At 45.9% G+C, this 19,998-nt stretch overlaps 3 protein-coding genes across 3 annotated transcripts in view; 1 reads left to right on the top strand and 2 right to left on the bottom strand.

Moving 5' to 3' along the window:
• The window catches only part of LOC137900879 (transcription factor COE1-like), a 60,077-nt gene extending 58,786 nt beyond the window's left edge, over nt 1-1,291 (bottom strand). The window contains exons 1-2 of the mRNA XM_068745025.1: nt 1,161-1,291; nt 308-513 (exon numbers count right to left, since the gene is read on the bottom strand). Coding sequence (XP_068601126.1) covers nt 308-513; nt 1,161-1,291 — 337 coding nt within the window. The remainder of the gene's footprint in view (nt 1-307; nt 514-1,160) is intronic.
• Nucleotides 1,292-5,941: 4,650 nt separating this feature from the next.
• LOC137900211 (RING finger protein 145-like) lies at nt 5,942-11,792 on the bottom strand. The gene is made up of 11 exons (XM_068744273.1): nt 11,609-11,792; nt 10,935-11,043; nt 9,771-9,862; nt 8,996-9,231; nt 8,700-8,875; nt 8,278-8,418; nt 7,984-8,166; nt 7,227-7,374; nt 6,955-7,077; nt 6,656-6,889; nt 5,942-6,541 (listed from the first exon to the last, which is right to left on the bottom strand). Exons 1-11 carry the CDS (start codon nt 11,790-11,792, stop codon nt 5,942-5,944), a joined length of 2,226 nt encoding a protein of 741 aa, XP_068600374.1.
• A 3,301-nt stretch (nt 11,793-15,093) lies between these two features.
• ublcp1 (ubiquitin-like domain containing CTD phosphatase 1) lies at nt 15,094-18,312 on the top strand. Its single transcript, XM_068744805.1, has 10 exons — nt 15,094-15,269; nt 15,768-15,859; nt 16,008-16,093; nt 16,224-16,339; nt 17,096-17,194; nt 17,287-17,324; nt 17,446-17,544; nt 17,619-17,735; nt 17,849-17,976; nt 18,120-18,312. The coding sequence occupies exons 1-10, from the start codon at nt 15,116-15,118 to the stop codon at nt 18,145-18,147; spliced, it is 957 nt and encodes a 318-aa protein (XP_068600906.1). The 5' UTR covers nt 15,094-15,115; the 3' UTR covers nt 18,148-18,312.
• The last annotated feature ends 1,686 nt before the right edge of the window (nt 18,313-19,998 follow it).

Below are 19,998 nucleotides of genomic sequence, written 5' to 3'. Positions count from 1 at the left end.
ACCCCCGCTGTTTGTAAATGAAAACTATTTAGACGTTCGGGCGTTTCGTTAATTTAATAAATGGATCGAAAACATTTTTTAATTAAGTTGTGTGCGTTACTATAATTATTCATTTTTACCTAAACGTCCTTAGTAATAATAATAATACAAGTATTAACAATAAAACTAATAATAATAATACGGACGCTACAATAGTAATAAATAATACATATTTAACTGATGAGTTGATTGTAAATATTTAAATTGACATTTATCAAACTTAATGAAAAAATACAATAAATCAGGCCCAGAGAAAGGAATAAATATTTGTATGGAATCTCGAGATAATCCGGCAACGCGTGACTTTCTTCTCCCACCTTGTCTTTCTCGATGAAGCCCACGAAGTTGGTCCTCTCGATCTCCACCGGCTGACCCTGCCGGTCGTACAGAGCCAGGACGAAGTGGAAGAAGTTGGACTTGCGCAGGTTGGAGGGCGGCTGCTTCTCAAAGTGAGCCCGGGCCAGACCCACTCCACTGCGGACACACGGGCGAGGAGGAGTCGGTGTTAGATTGGTGGGGGGGGGGGGGGGGGGGGGGGGGGGTGATCGAGTTTAGTTTTGGATTAACACAAAGCAAGGGAATATAATCTGTGCAGCCTTTAACCTCGATTTGGTTGAAGATTTTTTTTTTTTTTGTATCAAAAGTTTTTCTGTAAATATCACCCAATCTCTCCTGACACGCTGGTCTGGGATCAGACTCGCCCACCTTTACGCATCCCGACCTGCGGGTCAAGTGCAGAACTTCGTTTTCTATTAACACAAGACGGATGAGCCATTTAACCCGTTTTAAACTACAAGCGTATAATATTTAAATTTAAGTATTTGTCACTTTTGGTTTCAAGCACGCGCCGAGACTCGGGGTGTCTGTGCGTAAAATGCGTAAACTCAAACGCACGTTACGTTGCGAGTTTTAAACATTATAAAGGGGATACTCATTGAAAATCCTTCACAATAATCAAACGGATCAATCAGCGGTTGTATCTATGAAGTCCTCCCGCCTGGTGTCCCTGCGCAGACGTTAACGGGGTCCTGTCAAAGACTGCATGGGTCCCGCTGTCCCGCTGGACACGGTAAGTGTGTAGAGCGGTGGACGCGCGTCTCCACCACGCCGCCCGAGCTCACCTTTGCGCGGCCGTGTTGGCGTCCAGCACGCCGCCCCCCTGCATCCAGCTCCGGACAGCGTTCATGCCTCCCAGCGGCTCCTCCTTCAGGCTGCCGCCGCTTCGCTGGATGCTCTCTTGGATCCCAAACATGATCAGCCCCCCCCAGCCCCCCCCCCGTAGCGCGACGTCTGCCCTTCTATTAGCGGGTCTCCCCCAGCCTGAGCTGTGCGCATGCACTTGTTCTCCTGCAGACCTTTAACTCCGATTCACGCGGAGCAACGCGCACGGCGCGCTCTTCGCTGCGTGCGCGCTGAGACGAGGAGTCAGAATCGTACAATCCCAAAACGTGTGAAGGCTTGAAACAGAAGTTTAAATCTCCAGAAGGGCAGAAACATGGAAAAAGTCTCAGATCCGAAGCTGAGAGATCAGCGATCACCAAGACAGGGTGTCACCATCATCATCTTCATCTTCATCTGGCACTTCTTTTCGTCCCCTTTTCTCGGGTTCTCCCTCGGCCCAGGGGTTTGGGTGGTGTGTGTGTGTGGGGGGGGGGGGTCTCCGCGCTGCTTCTCGGCTCCCGAGCTCTTGCCACTCCGCTTCCTCTCCGAGGACTCTTCCCAAAGGGCTCCTTCTCTCGACCAAACGTTTCTCCCGCCCCGTGGAGGGGGGGGGTGGGGGGGGGGGGGGGGGGGGGGGTGGAGAGAGAGAGAGAGAGAGAGAGATGGGATGGAGAGGAGGGGATCGGAGGAGATGATGGGAGAGGACAGGACGGCGAGAGTGGAGTCAGGTCCGCTCCGTCCAGCATGCACGGCGCTCCTCTCCGGTGCCGGGCCCGGCCCGGACGCACACACACACGCGCGCGCGCGCACACACTGGCCTGGATAAAGAATGTATGTTAATGTTAACAAAAATGTATTGTAATGTCTCCTCTCCGTTACTGTGGCAGTTACCGGGATGACCTGGTCACATTCATCACCCGCCGGTTTTCTTGACGTCGGAAAAAGCGCGGATTTCTTAACGGATTCAGGAGGTCAGACATCTAATCTCGTCATGGAAATATTATCCCTAAATACACAGATTAAATAAATGCACCGTCCCCCCCACCCGATTCGATTCGATTCTGGAGCCTTTGATCGAAACTTCACGACGAGGCAGTGAAAATGATTTTCATTCACAAGATGAAGCTTTTTAAACTCTGATCAATTAACTAAATCAGTAAGAGTTTGACTGCATCGTTAAAGTTAGAACATTCCGAGTGCAACAAATAACCTGTTCATCTTTTAGATGGAGACCTTTGGGGGGGCTTTTATTTATAGCCCCCATAATAAAGCTGCTGCGTTTCCTTTCTCCCTCCGCGTTGTCTGTTCTCGGCCTGTTTACTACGCACAAAAAGTGACAACACTAATAATCAGAAAATAACAATGACTGTATAATTGAAGGTAATTGTCGCCCCCCCCCCCCCCTTTGCCGCTGCCTTTTTGCGCCAATTGTTATTTGAAACAATCTCGGAATGCAAATCAAATATGAATAATAAATCATTCTGCGCGATAAAAAAATAAAGCTGTACAGCGTATTGATCTGTTCGAGGTGCCAAAAGGTCAGCAGCTTCTGGATGATTCCGCTGGATGGAAGTGATTGGCACGCAGGGTTAACATGGCGCAGCTCCAGGGATTCATTCCCGAAAGGTTTTTAAAAACGCTTTTGACCTTGATTATGGACAGAGAGAGTCTTTACGCTATAGCGGGAGAGAGACGCGGTCGGGTCGGCCCAGAATTTAAACGGGTTCACGTTTGAACACAGAAATGTGTGTTGGATGAAGGTTAAAGAGGCTCTGCTGCTGGATCGATCGGTTTATATAAAACGCATCTGCCATGAGAAGATGTTTTCCTCCGTGTCAAATGCAAAAGAAAATAGATAGAATTTAGTGTAAAAGCTAAACTCTTGGCGATTGATACAAGTATCGATTTATGGGACTGCTGAAAGACTTTTAAATGAGTCCGATGACGTCAGATCACTCGAGCCTCAAATGGTATAAATAGGAAAATGCATATAAATAAAAAAAATAATCTCGTATATCCTTTAAACTACAAGATTCAAATATCTCAAACACGAAGTTCAATCATTAGAAATAATAAAATGAAATAAACATGCTTAAATCTGCATCGACTAAGTCAAACAGATCATGACGCATGAATGAAATGAAACTTTAAACCAACAGAAACTCTTTTTTTTGTGTCCAGTAAAGTTCTCACGACACTGACAGCAAACCTTTACGCGCCGCGGCTCCGGCAGCGTAAAGCAGCACCGCAGCGCCACCGTGTGTCTGACCCAGGCAACTACACACGCATTGGGTGCGCCAGAACAAAAACCTGAAGAGGGTTTCATCTAAATCCTGTTAAAGTCTGATCAAAATACCCGAACCTCAAAGTGTTAAACAGAATCAATGTTAAAAAGTGGAGGCAGGTTTAGATTCTGGTTCTGGAGCAGAGGCAATAAAATAATCTGAAATGGATGCATAGCGATACCAGAACATGCATTTGCAATGACAGAACACACCAGCACTTCATTCCTAATACCATGCTCTGGTGTTACAAGTAAAGACTAAAGGGGATCTGTAGGGAACCCGAGTCAGAGCCGCCCCCGACCACGATCAGCATCGCTTTCTGAAACGCTCATTAGAAATGTATTCAGAACAGAACTATGTGGTCAGAAAAGGTACTGAACTATTATTACTATTGAAAAGGTACCGCTGTGTAGTCTGGTACGCTCTACAGGGCTGCTCTGTAAAGCCGAAGTCTAATCCGAATAAAAGAATATCAGTCTGGAGAGTTCCTACAAACAACACGGGACATGAACAGAGGAAATAAATGTGGAAACAGCAGGTGGTAGGCTTCTCTGGCAGTCATTTATCATTTAATACTGCGATGCATTTACATATAGTCGCCACAACTACAGTTGCCACCGTGCGGAGCGGGCAGCGGGCGATGTTGTCATGCAGGTGATTCTCTGCTTAGCTCAAAACGGTTCACGATGAAAACCCAGCGAGTACGAAAACACGTCTGCAACCATTTCAAAGGTTATAGTAAAAGGAATGGAGCTCATGTTTGCATTCAGGCAGGAAAGTCTTTATGAGAGAAACGTGTGCAAAATACATCAAACGCCTACATTTTATCTCTTTAAAAAAACAAACAAACAAACAAATACTGAGGCGGTGCTGGCCGGGTTTGATCCTACATTATTATGTATTCATATTCAGGCCTGCAGCCAGCACAGCCCAATATCAATAAAGTCACGAGAAGACCTTTAGTGACAGTGAGTGAGTAATACTTCTGAGGTCTAACGCATCTCCCGCCCATCTGCGCCATGCTGATCCCACTCCGAGCCAGTAGAGGGCACCAGAGTGATCACGCCAGCTTCGGGACGTTTCACACAGACTGGAGAAGCAGAAATACTGGCAGGTCAAGGGTCAGAGTGCGTCTGGAAAGCTTCTCAGCAAGAAAATCCGTCTTCTGAAAGAAACAAAGAGCGTGGACAATCTGGAGAAGCTTTCGAGAAAGCCGGCCCTGATCCAACACGGCAACGCCGCTGTGGTTTAATGGAGAGCAACGTGGATGTAAATGACACGCAAAACACGTCAGAGGGTATCTGGTGGCGCACGTTAACAGCGTTGCTAGTAAAAATGACATTAGTGCAAATAAAACTCAAAAAGAAGAAGAAAGGAAGGAAGGAAGGGGTGGATAAAACAGCGGTGGGAGCTAAACAGCACGGATGGTGTTAAAACAATCTCAGCGTGCTCTTGTGTGATTGCTGTCGGAGCTTCCGGCTTTTTGGAGCCATGTCATTGGCTACTGCTCTAAGAGAGTCGAGTTTTGGGAAGGGCTGATGGAACGTTGTGGCAGAACAAGTGTGGCCGAGTACAGACAGATTTATGGGCTCCGTTCCAGCTCGTCTACGCTCAACAATGCTGCTTCCAAGTCCAAACCCGGTTTGCCGTCCAATAAATGTAGAAAGCATCTTAAAAATAACATCTTTACACCGAGACAAAGGTTCGGTGACGACGAGTGAAACAGTTTTTGCTGGGACCAGCCAAACAAACCCGATTCAAACGATGAACCAGGACATTGGGAGAACGCCGCACACGTGAAATGAGTGAGTTCCCGTGAAGACCTCGCGCTACGTCTCCCGTTTAGCACCAGACTTCAGGTCACGTGACGTTCTCCACCGACTCGCTCAGTCTGCGTTCACGCTTTAACGTACGGGAACGGCCGGCTAGCCAAACTGAACGAAGTGTGCCGCGCGCCGCTCTCTCGACCTCTGGCCTCACGGATCGTGGCGTTCAGGAGAGGATCCGATACGACTGGCTGTACGGCGATGAGACGGAAGCGGCACAAAGGCAGGGCGGGAACAGCCGAGTGAAATGACTAAAGACTAAACACGATGCTACAGGTCTGCAATTCATGTCATCATCTCGGGAACGAGTGTGAATGAGTGATGAGCTTCAGTCTGATTCAGGAGTTCACATGTCATGGGCATGATGTAAATGTAACTATTGGTTGGACACAGCGAGTTGAAGCTCCGGAGGCTAACAGAATCAAAACACGGATCCGTCTGAAGGACGGGGCGAGGACGAGGCGAGGCGACTGCTTCCACCCTTTCTGTGTTGATAGAAGTGATTTTCTTTACATTATGGGATATCAAACTGACGGTCTATAAGAATATAGGTATAATATTAGAGGATGTACATTTACAGAGCATGTATACGTGTGCATGCGCGTGCGCCGGCCGGTGTTCCGACGGGGCTCAGAGGCTGCGTGGGGGGGGGCCATCGTCCTCAGGAGGGGCCGCGTGTTGGTCGGGCCGTGGCGGTGGACCAGCAGGGGACCCCTGGCTGTCCAACGGCAAGTCAGGATTTATCTGAGGGGTGGGGTCGGGGTCAGCGGGGGCCGTCTCTGTCTGGGCTGGTGCCTGTGGGGATGAATGGTGACAGAGGGTGGGGGGTAAAGGAAAGGCGTGTCCGGAAGACGATGAGGGAGGATCGGCGGGCGACTGGCTCTTCGTTTCAGTCGAAGGAGAGGAAGAGGAGGGAGTCGTCCCGTGCTGCGGAGCCGAGGGAGCCGACGTGACGGGTCCATCGCCCCCCTCCTGCTCTCCGGGCCCCTCCCCCGCCCCGTCATTTGAAATAGCTCCATCGTTTTGCTTGAACGTAGCTTTGTCCTGTCCTGCAGGGCTCCGATTGGCCGCAGGGGCATCTTGGTTGGGGGCTGGGGCAGAGGAAGTTGGCGTTTGGCTCTTGAGTTGCAAGTGGCACAGGGGACACGTCTCCTGGACATAAAGCCATTTCTTCAGACAACCGGCGTGGAAGAAATGGCTGCATGGGGTGATCACAGCGTTGTTCATATCCTGGAAGGAGAAAACAAAAACAGCGTCGTCATCTTTCCTTGGACGGTTTACACGGTTCTAGAAACCTGAACGTTTGCCCTCTTTGGGCGAGCCGGCCGCTGAACCGGCTCCTACCTGGTAGCAGATCGCACAGATATCGTTGTACTGCTCCAGCTGAGCGTCGCTGGCCGTGGGGAGGCTCTTGATCTTGTTCACGGCGTCCCTCCGGAGCAGGAAGCTCTGCCAGCCCAGCTGGGCTCGGAGCCACACGTTGTAGTAGGAGTGGACCAGTATGATCGTGCTGCCCATTACGCTCCACTCCCCGAACACAGTCTCCGACACGCCGTAGCACACCACGCACACCGCAACCTGGTGGGGAAGGCCGATAAACAAGGGCCGCTCCAAGTCGCGTAAAACGAGGCGGTCTCTCTCACCAGGAACTCCAGCAGCCTGTAGGTCCCGTTCACGCAGTAGATGACTTCATCCATGTTCTCCACGGGCGCCTTGCGAAACTCCTCCACCATGAAGAGAATGTAGATCAGCAGAGTGCCGAGGACCTGTGGGTTTAGGACGAGTGCAGTTCAATTACTAATAGTAAAATATACTTATTTAAAGCGGTAAAAATGGGAGAACCTTTGTGTGCGTTTGTGCCACTTAAAATGTTGTACGAGGTGTGTGTGTGTGTGTGTGTGTGTGTGTGTGTTACCTGTAGCGAAGTGAGGATGGAGGAGGAGATGATGATGAGGAGCCAGAAGTCCATGTGGAAGAACTGACAGATCATATAGGCCATGTAGGCTGGAAAGATCAGCAGGAAGAGACAGAGAGACACGGCTCTGAAGTGCTTCCACAAACTCCTAAATGACACACAGAGGACAGAATCAGCTCAGTCCACTAAAACATTAGCATTAGCTTATTATGCTAATACACCCCCGCCCCAGTGAGATTTGAGCACCGCCCTAATGAGGTTCTCCTGAGGGTTTGTCCAACCAGCCCCAGATGGACATTCTGAGTGAGGAACACATTATTCCTACGTAGCCGGATCTATTTTCACACTGTTTTATAGCTGTGTCAGCACTTCCAGGACTTCGCTAGCCAGCAAATCTGTATTTAAAACGAAAACAGCCAATCGCAGCAGGGGAGCACAGCTCTGGGAGCTAGCGCTAATGGAGCGAAGCACGCAGGACTGAAGGCCTCGACTCAGAGGAACACGATGTAGAGCAGCGAACTTCAGTTTAATGTGGTGGCAAGTCTACAGTACATGCAATGAGGTACTTCAGCTGTGTACCGCAGGTAAAAGTACTGCGAGCTTGGAGCTACCGACGCATCAGTTTATATTTTAACAGAATCAGAACGACACTGAATTCTTCCATAACGCCATCATTCATGGCTAATGCTAGCTCAAGGCTAAACAACAACATATATACTGTACAGTGGAAGCTAGCTGAAGAACCAAACTGTCTTACTTGTCTCTGGAGGCTCCCAGGGCCAGGACTATGGGGTCAGCTATCTCCAGCATGGACTGCAGGATGGAAGCAACAACAATGAAGAGGATGATGGACAGCAGGAAGGCTCGGTGGACGATCTGGAGTTCTATGAGGCCCGTCTGGACAGCAAGGATCAGGAGGGTGATGCCTTCAGTCATTCCCCTGCAGACGGAGAGACGCGCAGAGTGATTTCCCCTGCAGCCTTGCAACAGCAGACATGACTAAACGCACCCAGATGCAGCGGCGTCTCCACTCTCTTCTACGCTGACTGACCTGTGCATGGTGTTGTCGTTCATGAAGGCTCTGTAACCTTGAAGGTAGAACTTGCAGAGCGTGAGAACTCCCAAAGCGATGAAGGAGACGGTGAAGACGAGACCGAGCAGGGAGTACGGAGTACTACAACATTCTGCAATACTGAGGCCGGAAAAGGGCGGGCGAGTTGGAGAGGAAGAGAAACAAGACAAAAATGAGGGATAATTAAAAACGCAAGGCAGATAGACCAACAGTCACATTAATCGTCAGCCTAAAATATAATCATCTGCAAAATTCTTGAATTGATGAACATTCCGGACGGGAAGCTCCAGCTAACCAGATGGAGCCCCCGGGCTTCCGGGTGGTGCCGGCTACTCCACAGAGTCTGACCCCACCCTACGATGTTCTATCTACGCAGTCTGACCGGCGTTTAACGGCCTCACCTGGTGAGAAAGAGGAAAAGGAGCCTCTCCCGAGAGGTGGGATGATCCCGGGTGCTGAAGTAGGAGTAGATTTGCAAGGCAAACAGCAGCAGCCAGAAACACATGAAGAGAACCGGAAGGACCAGCTGGTTCCACAGAAACATTCCTAAAGCTAGCAGCCCGTACACCTCCACCACCTGCAGGACAGAAATACAAAGGTGGAGTGATTCCAACCAAGAGAGGAGGACATAAAGCCATCAGCGCTACTACAGCTGGAGTACCGCCATGAAAACTACAAAGAGGTGCGAGTTTATTACCTGAGCCAGCTCCCTGTAGGCAGTCATGGCGAGCTTGTAAGGTACCAATAAGTTAGAAGCCAGGAAGTAAATGACCTCCAGACCGGTGAAGATCATGGAGAACTTATTGATGAAGACGATCGTCCCCAGCGGGACCAAACAAAGCCTGGCCACCAGGGGGAGGAGATGAGCTGAGAAAAGCCAGATCCTCTTGGTCTGCATCACACAGGAACACAGCGTGCACACCACCAGCTGACCTGAAAGAAGAAGCAGCTGGAAGGAGGCGCACACACAGCGCACACGTTCACAAACACAGACGGGCACTAACTAAGATGTGCGTACCGCTGCAGTCTGTGCAGAGGCAACGCCATTTCATTGTGTAGTGGAGAGCAATATGTGAGAAAGAAAGACTCAAAGAGCCCCCACTCCTATATGTATTACATGATCATGTGATCATGTTATTGGAATCAGCATTTTATAGCACAGGAAACTATTAATATGGAATAGCTGCATGTCAATTCAGATTTGACGTTCGGGGGGGGGGGGACTGAAACGGCAGATTACGTTGACCATTTTCACGCCACCTGACATTCTAACTACACATGGACCAACGTTCACAGCGCCGAAAGCGACTGAAGAAATTGCAGTTATTTAACTTTCAACATGAACGGGATGCCGTGAAGGAGAGAATAGAGGGATGAAACCGAGACGGAAGACTTGAGCTCATAAAAGGAGCCCGTCTGAGTTCATGCATGATACAGTCATGCACACAACGGACAGGTGTGCAATGCAATACCAATGAGCGCAGTGGTGAATCTGTTCATAGAGAGCGGCTCCAGGTAGATGGGTCCTTCATAGCCAGACTCCAGTTCACTGCGCACATAATCCCTAAAAAAAGACAAGACACAATTCCCAGTTCTCGTTAAAAGAATTGTCTTATTTATAAAGCCGACATTGAGTTTTTAAAGCTTCGGTAACACCATCAAGGCTGAAGAATAATGGATTTTCAAAAGGCCGATGTACCAAATTCAATTTGTTGTATCATAGAAATTCCATAAAAAAAACTCCAATCATTTTCTTGGATTTAAGATGAGGTACTACTTAATTTGGTACACCGAGCGTGTAGTATGAGCATTATTACTATTACATACAGGGTGGTCTGCTCTAATAGTGAGATGAGCGAGTGAGTATTCCACTTGAGTTCCGTTCCAGGATTCATGAGGTGGACAACATGACAGACGGAACTGCCCCCGTGCTCTTTACGCCTAAACCTAAAAGTAGCAACAACAAAGTAATGCTGAGAGTGACGAACACTTCACCGTGGCAGTGGGTATGTGGACCCATCACTTTTGCAGAGCTTCCTGAAGATGCACAAGTTAGCTCAGTGCTTCTCAATTATTTTCTGTCGCGCCCCCCCTAGGAAGAAAAAAACATTTCTCGTGCCCCCCCCCCCCCCCAAAAAAAATAAATAAGAAAAAAAGAAATATGAAAAAGAAAGAAATATAGACCAACTTACAACAAAGAATAACTTTATTACCATTTTTTTTAGTCTGCAACCGAAAATAAGGAAGTCTGGTCTTTCTTCTTCCCCCACCGTAGATTGTTTACAACCGCTCTTCTTCTGCTAACACTCCCTGCGCGCACTCTGACAATCAGGGCGCCACTGCCAACTACTGGAGTGGATGCGCAATTACACTTTACTCTCGTAAGGCAAAAAAACATTTTCTCCGCGGTCACAGGCGCCCCCCCTGACATCGCACCGCGCCCCACCATTTGAGAACCACTGAGTTAGCCGAACGTGCTATGAGAGTGCCCGTCTGTGGAGTAAACCTGAAGGCTCCCTGTCACAGGTCTAAATCAGACATAACGCAGCAGGTCACAGAACTCGAGCCATTCGCCAGAATGCCGGTAATAAAAATGAGATAGCAGCATTTTATCAGGTTCATTTAAGTGTCTGTACCTGGAAACTTGGTGACCAGCAAACAGCAACAAGGCAGTGAGGACATACAGGTAAAGATTAACAAGGTGCTGACGGGGCAGAGTCAGGAGCACCAAGCTCAAGATGTAACCTGCAGGACACACACACACACACACACACACACACACACACAGTACAGAGACAAATGCAACAAACACAGACACACAACTGGCATGAGGAAAACAGCATCAAGTAAAAAAATCACTAATTCAAAACAAATTTTTATTGTACCTCAGATCATACCACTGTTTTCAAGTCACAAAAGTGACGTAAGTGTGCGAGACAAATGCATTTACGGAAAAATATTTTATATTTCCGGAAAAATATCACAAAACAAAAAAAGGGGCGCTCTGAGGTAGCCTTTTTTTGTAAATAGAGTTAAACGTGCTTCTATATTGGAGGGAAAAAAATATTCAAATACAACCAAGAGATAAAGTTATTACCATTGGACCTATTGATAAAGGCAACTGAGCGGGATCCAACTTAGTAGATAGCCCAGTCAAATATCCCATAAATCATCAACCGCAGGTCATGATGACTTCACGGTTGTACCAAAGACGAGAGCACTCGCATACACGCGTCACATTATAAAGCAAGTCAGATTCTGTACACTGAAAAAAAGTGTGTGTGTGTGTGTGCGCGTCAGACTCACTGACCTACGTAGTGCAGGTAAAGTGCCAGGTATTTGTACTGAAACAGGGGATTGTTGGACAGACTGGAACGTTGGATCTTTTGGAAGAAGGAGCTGACGTCCCAGCGGTACAGGACATCCAGCAGCATGATGCTGGGAACGCGAAGACCCACATTTAGCACTGCCTCCACACGGTCCTTCAATGTCATGGCCTCAGGCTATCCTCCGACAGGCAGACAGAACTGACCACTAAGACAAGGCAGTGAGCGTCAACTGCAAGGGAGGAGAGACGACGCGCAATATATTACGAATGCTCAAAATGACGCAGATGAGACGCGACGTAGCGATGAAGCAATAAATGCAGAAAAAAAAAAGAGAAAGAAATGTAGACCGATGGGGTTAGCGAGGAAAGGGAGGTCATGGCGAGCTAGTGTCAGACTAACAAAAAAAAGATTTCACATGAAGCACGATCACAATCTGAAGTGGAAACTTGGTGTACAAAACACTAACTGGTAATATTTAATCATGCTTGTACTGTGTGACTAATGGGCAGACACAATATTATAATTATTCACACTTTTTCACCATTAACCTAGTCTCAGAGTTACAACCAAATTATCATTCTTTTTTTTTGTTTTAATCGTCAAATCTTGTGGGAATGGTGTGCTATGACCTTCGGTTGCAAATCACAAGACCGCGTTCACAAAAACGGCATAAAACAGCCCAACACTCCCGAAGACGGCAGCAGTTCACAAATATTCATACTTTTCTTCAACGACTAACTAATCTGCGATACTTTAAGTTTGAAATGTCATTCCAATTCATCATAGTCATTCATAATTTCCCCACTATCTTTCCTTAAACTTAAGGATTTTGAAATTTTAAGAGTGCAGGAAAAAATATGCACAACTGGACTAAACGATTGTCATCATGGTCTCAATTCTGACACTAAAACCGTATAGAAACACGACAGATGTTGTCCTAAAATGGTCTTACATGAGCAGTAGAACAACAGTAAACGGGCTAAGTTTGCTTCAAATGAAGAAAGCGATGCTCTCTCACTAGTTCCAATGTTAACACTTGCATCCAAGTCTCCCACAGAACCGCTAGCATCTAAAAATGTAAAGTGTGATTCTTCTGTCAATTTCAAGTTTATTCACACAAATTGCAGATCGCAGTATTTGGCTAGTTCTCGGTTCACGGATTTGAAGCGTAGGTTAAGAGCCATGACACCAATCTGTCTGTCCGAGCTGAGAAATTCAACAAACATCAATTGTAAATTAAAGTTTAATCTTTTAGTTACATTTCATACTGATTGACTGAATGCAATGTGTGTGTATATATATTATATATATTGATTTAATATTATACCAAGATTCTAATGCAGTAATTACCGGTATCATTATTTACTCAATACCAAAAGATTTATATACTAAGATTTTAAAAGATGCTTTTAGAATCGCAGCAGCAAGGGACAACGATAAAATACAACTGTATAATTCTAAATTCATCACAGCCATCACTGGCCAGGAGGGAGACAACGGAAGAATACGAGCTTACGTAACACGACTGTCGGTTTAAGGATGCCGAGGATGGAGCTGCCAGGGAACAGGGCTAGAGGTCGACCCAGGAGAAGATACACGGACGTAGTGAGGGAGGACATGAGAGGGGAGGACGATGCAAAGGACAGGGTGAAGTGGAGAAAGTAGATTTGCTGTGGCGACCCCGGATGGGACGAGCCGAAAGAAGAAGACTGCCCAACACTGTGTGTTTAAAAGTCTTTGCTATTACCAGCTAAACCCGAGAGCAAGGCAGCTGCTAAACTTTGTGCACGTAACCAATCCAGGTTACTTAACCCGAAACACAGAAAATATAAAAGCGATGGATGACCTTCCCTTTGCATCGATTTTGGTACCACATGAACTCTGGTAACCCCTCCTCTGTCTCGACGGATGAAGAAGGGAAAAAAAAAATCTAAGGTGACGTTATGGCGCAAAGGACTGCAACACCTTGCCAATTCGCTTTCTTTTTGTGTTTTGTTATACAAACGTAGAAATGTCTTTTGGAAAAAGTCAAACCAGGCTTGACGTGTTTAGTCGTGAGGAAAGTGTTTGCGCTGTCAGGATGATGAAGCTGCGGCGGGGAGGAAGCAGGCGCAGCGCCAGCAACAAACTGTCGTAGTCGGCTAGCTAGCGTTAGCTAGCTCCTTTTCCAACACAGTGGGGAACAAGGACCAACGTAAAACGACTTATTTAGTTGTAAACCTACAATTCTACACATCAGCGTTCATAAAAACCTGTAACAACAAGGGTTTTAACCATTTGAAGATCAGCACAAACTGTTTCCAGCTAGCTACAACCTAGCCTAGCTAACACGCGAACTGGCAGGCATAAAACTTACTGTGACGCCCGAGCAAGTCCAGGATTATAGAACAACTTACACTCGAAGGACGACGTTCGCGATATGTACAGCGGCTTCGGGGTGTTTTACGAGTCGGACATCCACCATTTTAACTCGGCGGCGTCCGAGTTAACGGTCCCCTCGGCAGAAGTGCTCCACACACAGTCGTAGGACGCAGCCGATCCGCTCATCTCACCGAGCAGCCATTACCCCGAAGTGTCGAAGAAGAGGAGCCGACATGCGCAATTAATTCTGTCCCGCTAAATCCTTTTGCCTTGAAAAAAAAAAAGAAAAAAAAAAATCCACACTGGAAAGTGGATATTTTCAATAGTATCGATAAAGTGTATCTTAATGGGAATTATTATCAACACTATACCAGGATAGGTAGCGACTCCACACTTCAGTGAATTATGAGTCTGGCCTCGACTTGTCTCTATATCAGTAAAGTAAGAAAAGAACAATCGCATTACTGTAATAAATACGTTCTCGTCTAGGTTATGCTAAATAAAGAACTTCAGGTGAGAACAAATAATCTGGAGTGCTCTTATTATTGTAAAGCGCTTTCTGTCTTGCGTCACTTCCGGCCTGATTCGGGACGCCCGGAAGAACAGTGTGCGCAAATCGATGAATGAAACTGAAACGGCAAATTTAATCTGTTCATTCACGTTTTAGACGGAATACTACTGCGTTTGGCAAGCGTCACGTGTTCTCTTCAACTGCTAGGTAAGGATGCGCAAACTTATCCAGCTAATATTAACTAGTTGCTCTTTGCCGCTCGTGTTTACACTGTTTGCTAATCATTCTTAGCCATCTCATGCTACAAATATCAACATCAGGGATTCCCATTGTCTACTCAGATTAGTTTGTGTTTGTCTGCTGAGCGCTGAATGCGCCAGCTCAAACAGCGCATGTTTAGCCACACCGATGTCACGCTTTGCGCTGTCATTTCTTTTTTGCGTATTCTCAGACAGTTACAGTGTTGCACCTGACACGTCTGTTGTTGTTGTTGTTTTGTGCCTTGTCTCTCTTTGTAAGGTGAACGTGTGCATGTGTGTTACTGCAGCTCGACATATTTTCTTCAGTCGTGTGTGTGTGTGTGTGTGTGTGTGTGTGTGAAGTGCTTGCGTGTGCCATGTCGGTATCAGTGATCATAAAGTGGGGAGGTCAAGAGTACTCCATCAGCTCTCTGTCCGAGGAGGACACGGTGATGGACCTGAAACAGTCCATTAAGACCTTGACTGGGGTGCTGCCAGAGAGACAGAAGCTACTCGGACTGAAGGTGAAAGGTAAGAGAGCAACAGCCATCAGTCAGGTGGACCAAGTGCACGGAACAGCAACACTATCTTCTAATTAAAGGAATCCACTTGTGTATCTCAACAAGTTTTTGCAATGTTAAACTACAATAATTTTGTTGAATATATATTTTATATATTTTTTGAATATGATGAATATATTTATTCGAGAGAATGTTAGAGTACAAGTACAGTCAAATGGTAGCATGTATTACAGTACAAGTACAGTAGCATGTATCATAGTACAAGTACAGTCAAACATCCTGTCTAAAAGTCCCTTTGTACATAATTCATCGACATTTAACAATACCAATAAAATAAAAAGAAATTACTCCACAGATGCAAAATAACAATTGTCCAGTATATCAGCTTTTTCGGTGTCAAACATTTCAACTTGTCTGTTGTGTTTTATTCACTATTTATATTTCAAAGGATTTTAGCTGAATGAACCCGCTTCTCCTTTCGTCACCTTTCTCTCATTCCTACCTCCAGGTAAACCCGCAGAGGATGAGGTGAAGCTTGGCTCTCTAAAGCTGAAGCCTAACACCAAAATCATGATGATGGGCACCAGAGAGGAAAGCCTGGTAGGTGACTTGCGAGAGAGGAATTTAGAGTCCATAGATTTCATTTGGGAACTCTAACTCAAAGGCTATTTGCTGAGCTTACTTGTTGGAGAGAAAAACACAATCGGCATGTTTTTGTAATACTGTACATACTTTCTGTGTTGTAAAGGAAGAGGTTTTAGCTCCACCCCCAGAGAATGACGACGTCGTCAATGACTTTGACATAGAGGAGGAAGTCATTGAAGTGGAGAACAGGTAAAATGCTTTTCCGTGATTTTTCTCTGTGGATTTATAGAAGCGTGATTACATTCGCGAGAGGGAATCAGCTCATATTCTGTATGCATGTGGATCTGGGAAACAAAATGTTGGTGAACCAAATCTGTAGGGAGGAGAACCTGGCTAAAATAGCCCGCAGAGTGAAAGATTACAAGGTGGAAGTGCTGAACCCTCCCAGAGAAGGAAAGATGCTTCTGGTGCTGGACGTGGATTATACGTTATTCGGTGAGTTTTAAATGCCTGTTAACCTTTACATGCAGCAGTTGTGGCCATTTAGGATCTTACTGTTACTAGAATAGAAAGCCTGCATTGTCATTGCATAGTGGATATACAACGAGATTAGGAATCTATCCATCTTCATCCATTTATTTGTAGACGGGACCATCTCAATCTCATTATAGATTTTTTAAGAATCATTCTGTTATGAACTGTATATTTATGTAAACTGCATTCTAACCCTGTGGAACACCAGCATTAGTGTGTTGCGTTCAGGTTCACCACACATGCATGAGTGGTTTATTGCTAACAAACTGACATGATTTTCATACTTAAACATGATAACAGCAATGGTGTGTCATTTATTTTACAATTTACTGTTGAACAGGTCTAATCTAAGACCGTGACAGAATGGATTTTTAAATAAGTTTAACTTTTTCGAGTCCAAAGTTTGTACTCTTACATTACATGACGGGTTTTTTTTTCCATCATCCAAAAATATTGTCTCAAGATGTAATAAAATTCAGATTATTTGACTACATCCTCCAAGAAAGAATGTAAGCGATAGTTAATAAGTCAATTTTCTGATTGTACTCATTTGAAATTGTATTAAATATACGAACACAAATAAGGAGGAGGTTCCTCTGGTTCAAAATCTTGCATCTTGCAAATCCGGCTCGTAGTTAGGACAGGATGCTTTGAAAAATATGACTCCGTTACAGCTGGTTATAAGTTTAATTTAGAACGCTGCACTGATGTGTTTAGATCACAAGTCATGTGCAGAAACGGGCCAGGAGCTGATGAGACCATACCTGCACGAGTTTCTCACTTCGGCCTATGAGGACTATGACATTGTCATCTGGTGTATGTATATTATCTCCTATAATTATAATAACAACAACAACAACAACAACAACAATAATCATAATAATAAATACTTTGCTTTCTCTTCACAGCTGCAACAAGTATGAAGTGGATTGAAGCAAAAATGAAAGTAAGACGTTGCCTCCCGTTAACAGATGGTTACCATGAATGTGCTGCACCCATTTGCCAGACGGTGGCACTGTTCATTTAAATTTAAGAGGAACACCGAGTGCGTGTTCGTGTGTGTTTAGGAACTTGGAGCGACTGACAACCCAAACTACAAGATTACGTTTATGTTGGACAGCGCAGCAATGATCACAGTACACACTCCAAAGAGAGGGGTTGTGGAGGTTAGTACACGCAGAACTGCAAAAAAACACAGAAGGGACAAGGGCATGCTATTTGATGACGTGTCCACGCACAGGTAAAACCCCTTGGGGTGATATGGGGCAAGTACGGAGAAGTTTACACCAGGAGAAACACCATAATGTTTGACGACATCGGACGAAACTTCCTCATGAATCCACAGAATGGATTGAAGGTTTGCAAATCGCCGTCGCCGTCACTGTGCAGATCCTCTGTTCTCCTTTACGTTGCGCACATGCGTTGCTTAAATGTTGTGTCTGCGCTCGTTTTTTTTTGTTTGTGTGTTAGATCCGACCCTTCATGAAAGCCCATCTTAACAGGGAGAAAGACAGGGAGCTGTATAAACTAGCTCAGTATCTCAAGGAGATCGCCAAGCTTGATGACTTGAGTGGACTCAACCATAAACACTGGGAGAGGTAGGCATTATGTGGCACGACCTATTTTATACAGGAAAGTGAATCGGCCTACACACTAGAGAACGTCTACGTCAGGTACATGCAAGAAATCAGACATCTTCTAAATACTATATATGCATTTCTATTTCTATCACTGTGTGTAGGTACCTATCAAAGAGGCAGCAGCACTGAGCTGGGACTGCATCCGGGACGAAGACTGGACCATCCCATCATTCAGTTCTCATGCACACAGACCTGGAGGTCATTTGAACCCCCACACTAACGACCCTCCAGCGCCAGACGTGAAGATGCTCAGGACTGAGATGGACCTTTCTGCATGTTCGCTATCGCTCCCGAAACGGATCTTTTTTTTCAAATATTGTTTTTGTATATGACGGTAATATTGGCGGTTGCTATACAAGTAAATGGACTGTTCTTCTACAGCGCCTTTCTAGTCTGACCGACTTGCATCATGAACCAGCATTCACCCATTTACTCAAATATTTACACGGTGGTGTCACCTGCTTATTAAGAGCAGTCACATGGTCACTCACACGCACACACACACACACACGCACACACACACACACCGCGGGACAGCCACTGGGAACAGTCTGGGATTCAGCATCATCCCCAAAGACACTCTGGCTGTAGAACGCTGGGCTTGTAACGACCCACCGACCTTCGAATAAGTGGACAACTGCTCTAGAGTGTGTTAACCCCGAGATCCACTTGTGTGGGCTGAAAGGTCATTTAAGTTTGTGGCCACGAACCACCTGTCCTACAAACTTCATATGCAACCAGGGCAACAGTGGTTTGTTTGGCGCTTTACTCCTTGCGGCAAGATGGAAAGTCCTGGGTTCAAATCCACCTGAGGGCGCAGAACCTTGTCACTCTGGGTTCTCCAAGTTCCTCTCATCACCAAACAACATGCAGTAGAGTGTGAAATGAATGACAAACTGGAATTTTGTCCTTGTGTCCAAAGTCAGCTGGGAACGGCTCCACCCCTCCGTGACGCTACGTAGGATAAGCTGTCACAAATGAACCAATGAGGGAATATGGAACTACGTGTCACTCAGAGAGTTCAAATCTCTAGCCAGGCTCTTCAGTTCCTTTATTATAGCGCTGCACCTGACAGCAATAGTCTCGTAGGTTTGACCTTCACGGTAAAAGAAGGAAGAAAGAAAAAGAAAACACACATTTTTGGAGCCATTGAGTTCATTTTCACCAGAGCTTTTAACTGAGTTGGTGAACTTAAGAAAATAAAAATCCTCCAAAAAACAAAAGGTTCTAGGAGCTGTGGTTTCTCTGCATCGCCCAGTTTTCACTGTGCCGTGCACTATTCCACTGGATGACTTTCAACCCACAGCGGCAAGAATCAATGCAGCATCGTCTCTAAGGTTTCCCCTTTTCTCTCTGCCGGATTGGGATTGTTCTTCAGCAAAGTTTCAGTTGTTGCTCTGTAGGAAAAGGGATTTGCAGCTTTCCCAAATCGTGTCCCTTTAGATTTGTGATGTGAACTGGTGAGTAACGCAAAGAGACTTGGCCTCATCTTTCCTCGGTTTGTCGGTGCTCTGTGTCGATGACATCAGGAAACGTGACCTTTGAGCTCAAGTAGAACCGCGTGGCAAAAACCTGCATCACCTCTGTGGAAGTTTTTTGTTCCTGTTTTGCTCCACTACACCAAAAGGTCTGGACTTGCTCAACCAGGTGCTTTTCCATCATCGCCTCGTCCACCTTACAGGCATCCTTTGACATGTATCACTTCCCCTTTCACATCTCAAATCTGGTTAAAGACACAATCATTGATTTTCAATGTATTGACAGTCTCTACATGTTTTTCTGGGCCATCAATCCTGGTGTTTAGTATTACTGGAACTGTCCGCACAAGGCCGGTGTTGTCTCTTCTAGAGCTGCAGTCACTATAGTAAACATGAATTTCAATACATGGCATTCTAGAATATTAAGTGGAATCCAAAGTGACAGAAAGTACCACAGTACCATGTAACAAAGTACGCTTTGGATGTGAACAGCAAGAAACCA

Source organism: Brachionichthys hirsutus, chromosome 10 (assembly GCF_040956055.1).
Source record: "Brachionichthys hirsutus isolate HB-005 chromosome 10, CSIRO-AGI_Bhir_v1, whole genome shotgun sequence".
NCBI lineage: Eukaryota > Metazoa > Chordata > Actinopteri > Lophiiformes > Brachionichthyidae > Brachionichthys > Brachionichthys hirsutus.
The sequence above is the reverse complement of the archived record's forward strand: the minus strand, read 5'-3'. Positions and strand labels throughout refer to the sequence as shown.

Coding starts and splice junctions, on each gene's coding strand:
- LOC137900211 (XM_068744273.1), bottom strand. CDS start 11,792: ATGACATTGAAGGACCGTGTGGAGGCAGTGCTAAATGTGGGTCTTCGC. Junction 9,232..9,770: donor ATTCACCACTGCGCTCATTG/GTATTGCATTGC, acceptor TTCTTCTTTCAG/GTCAGCTGGTGGTGTGCACG. Junction 7,375..7,983: donor CTGGGAGCCTCCAGAGACAA/GTAAGACAGTTT, acceptor TGTGTCATTTAG/GAGTTTGTGGAAGCACTTCA.
- ublcp1 (XM_068744805.1), top strand. CDS start 15,116: ATGTCGGTATCAGTGATCATAAAGTGGGGAGGTCAAGAGTACTCCATC. Junction 17,545..17,618: donor CAAAGAGAGGGGTTGTGGAG/GTTAGTACACGC, acceptor GTCCACGCACAG/GTAAAACCCCTTGGGGTGAT. Junction 17,736..17,848: donor ATCCACAGAATGGATTGAAG/GTTTGCAAATCG, acceptor TTTGTGTGTTAG/ATCCGACCCTTCATGAAAGC.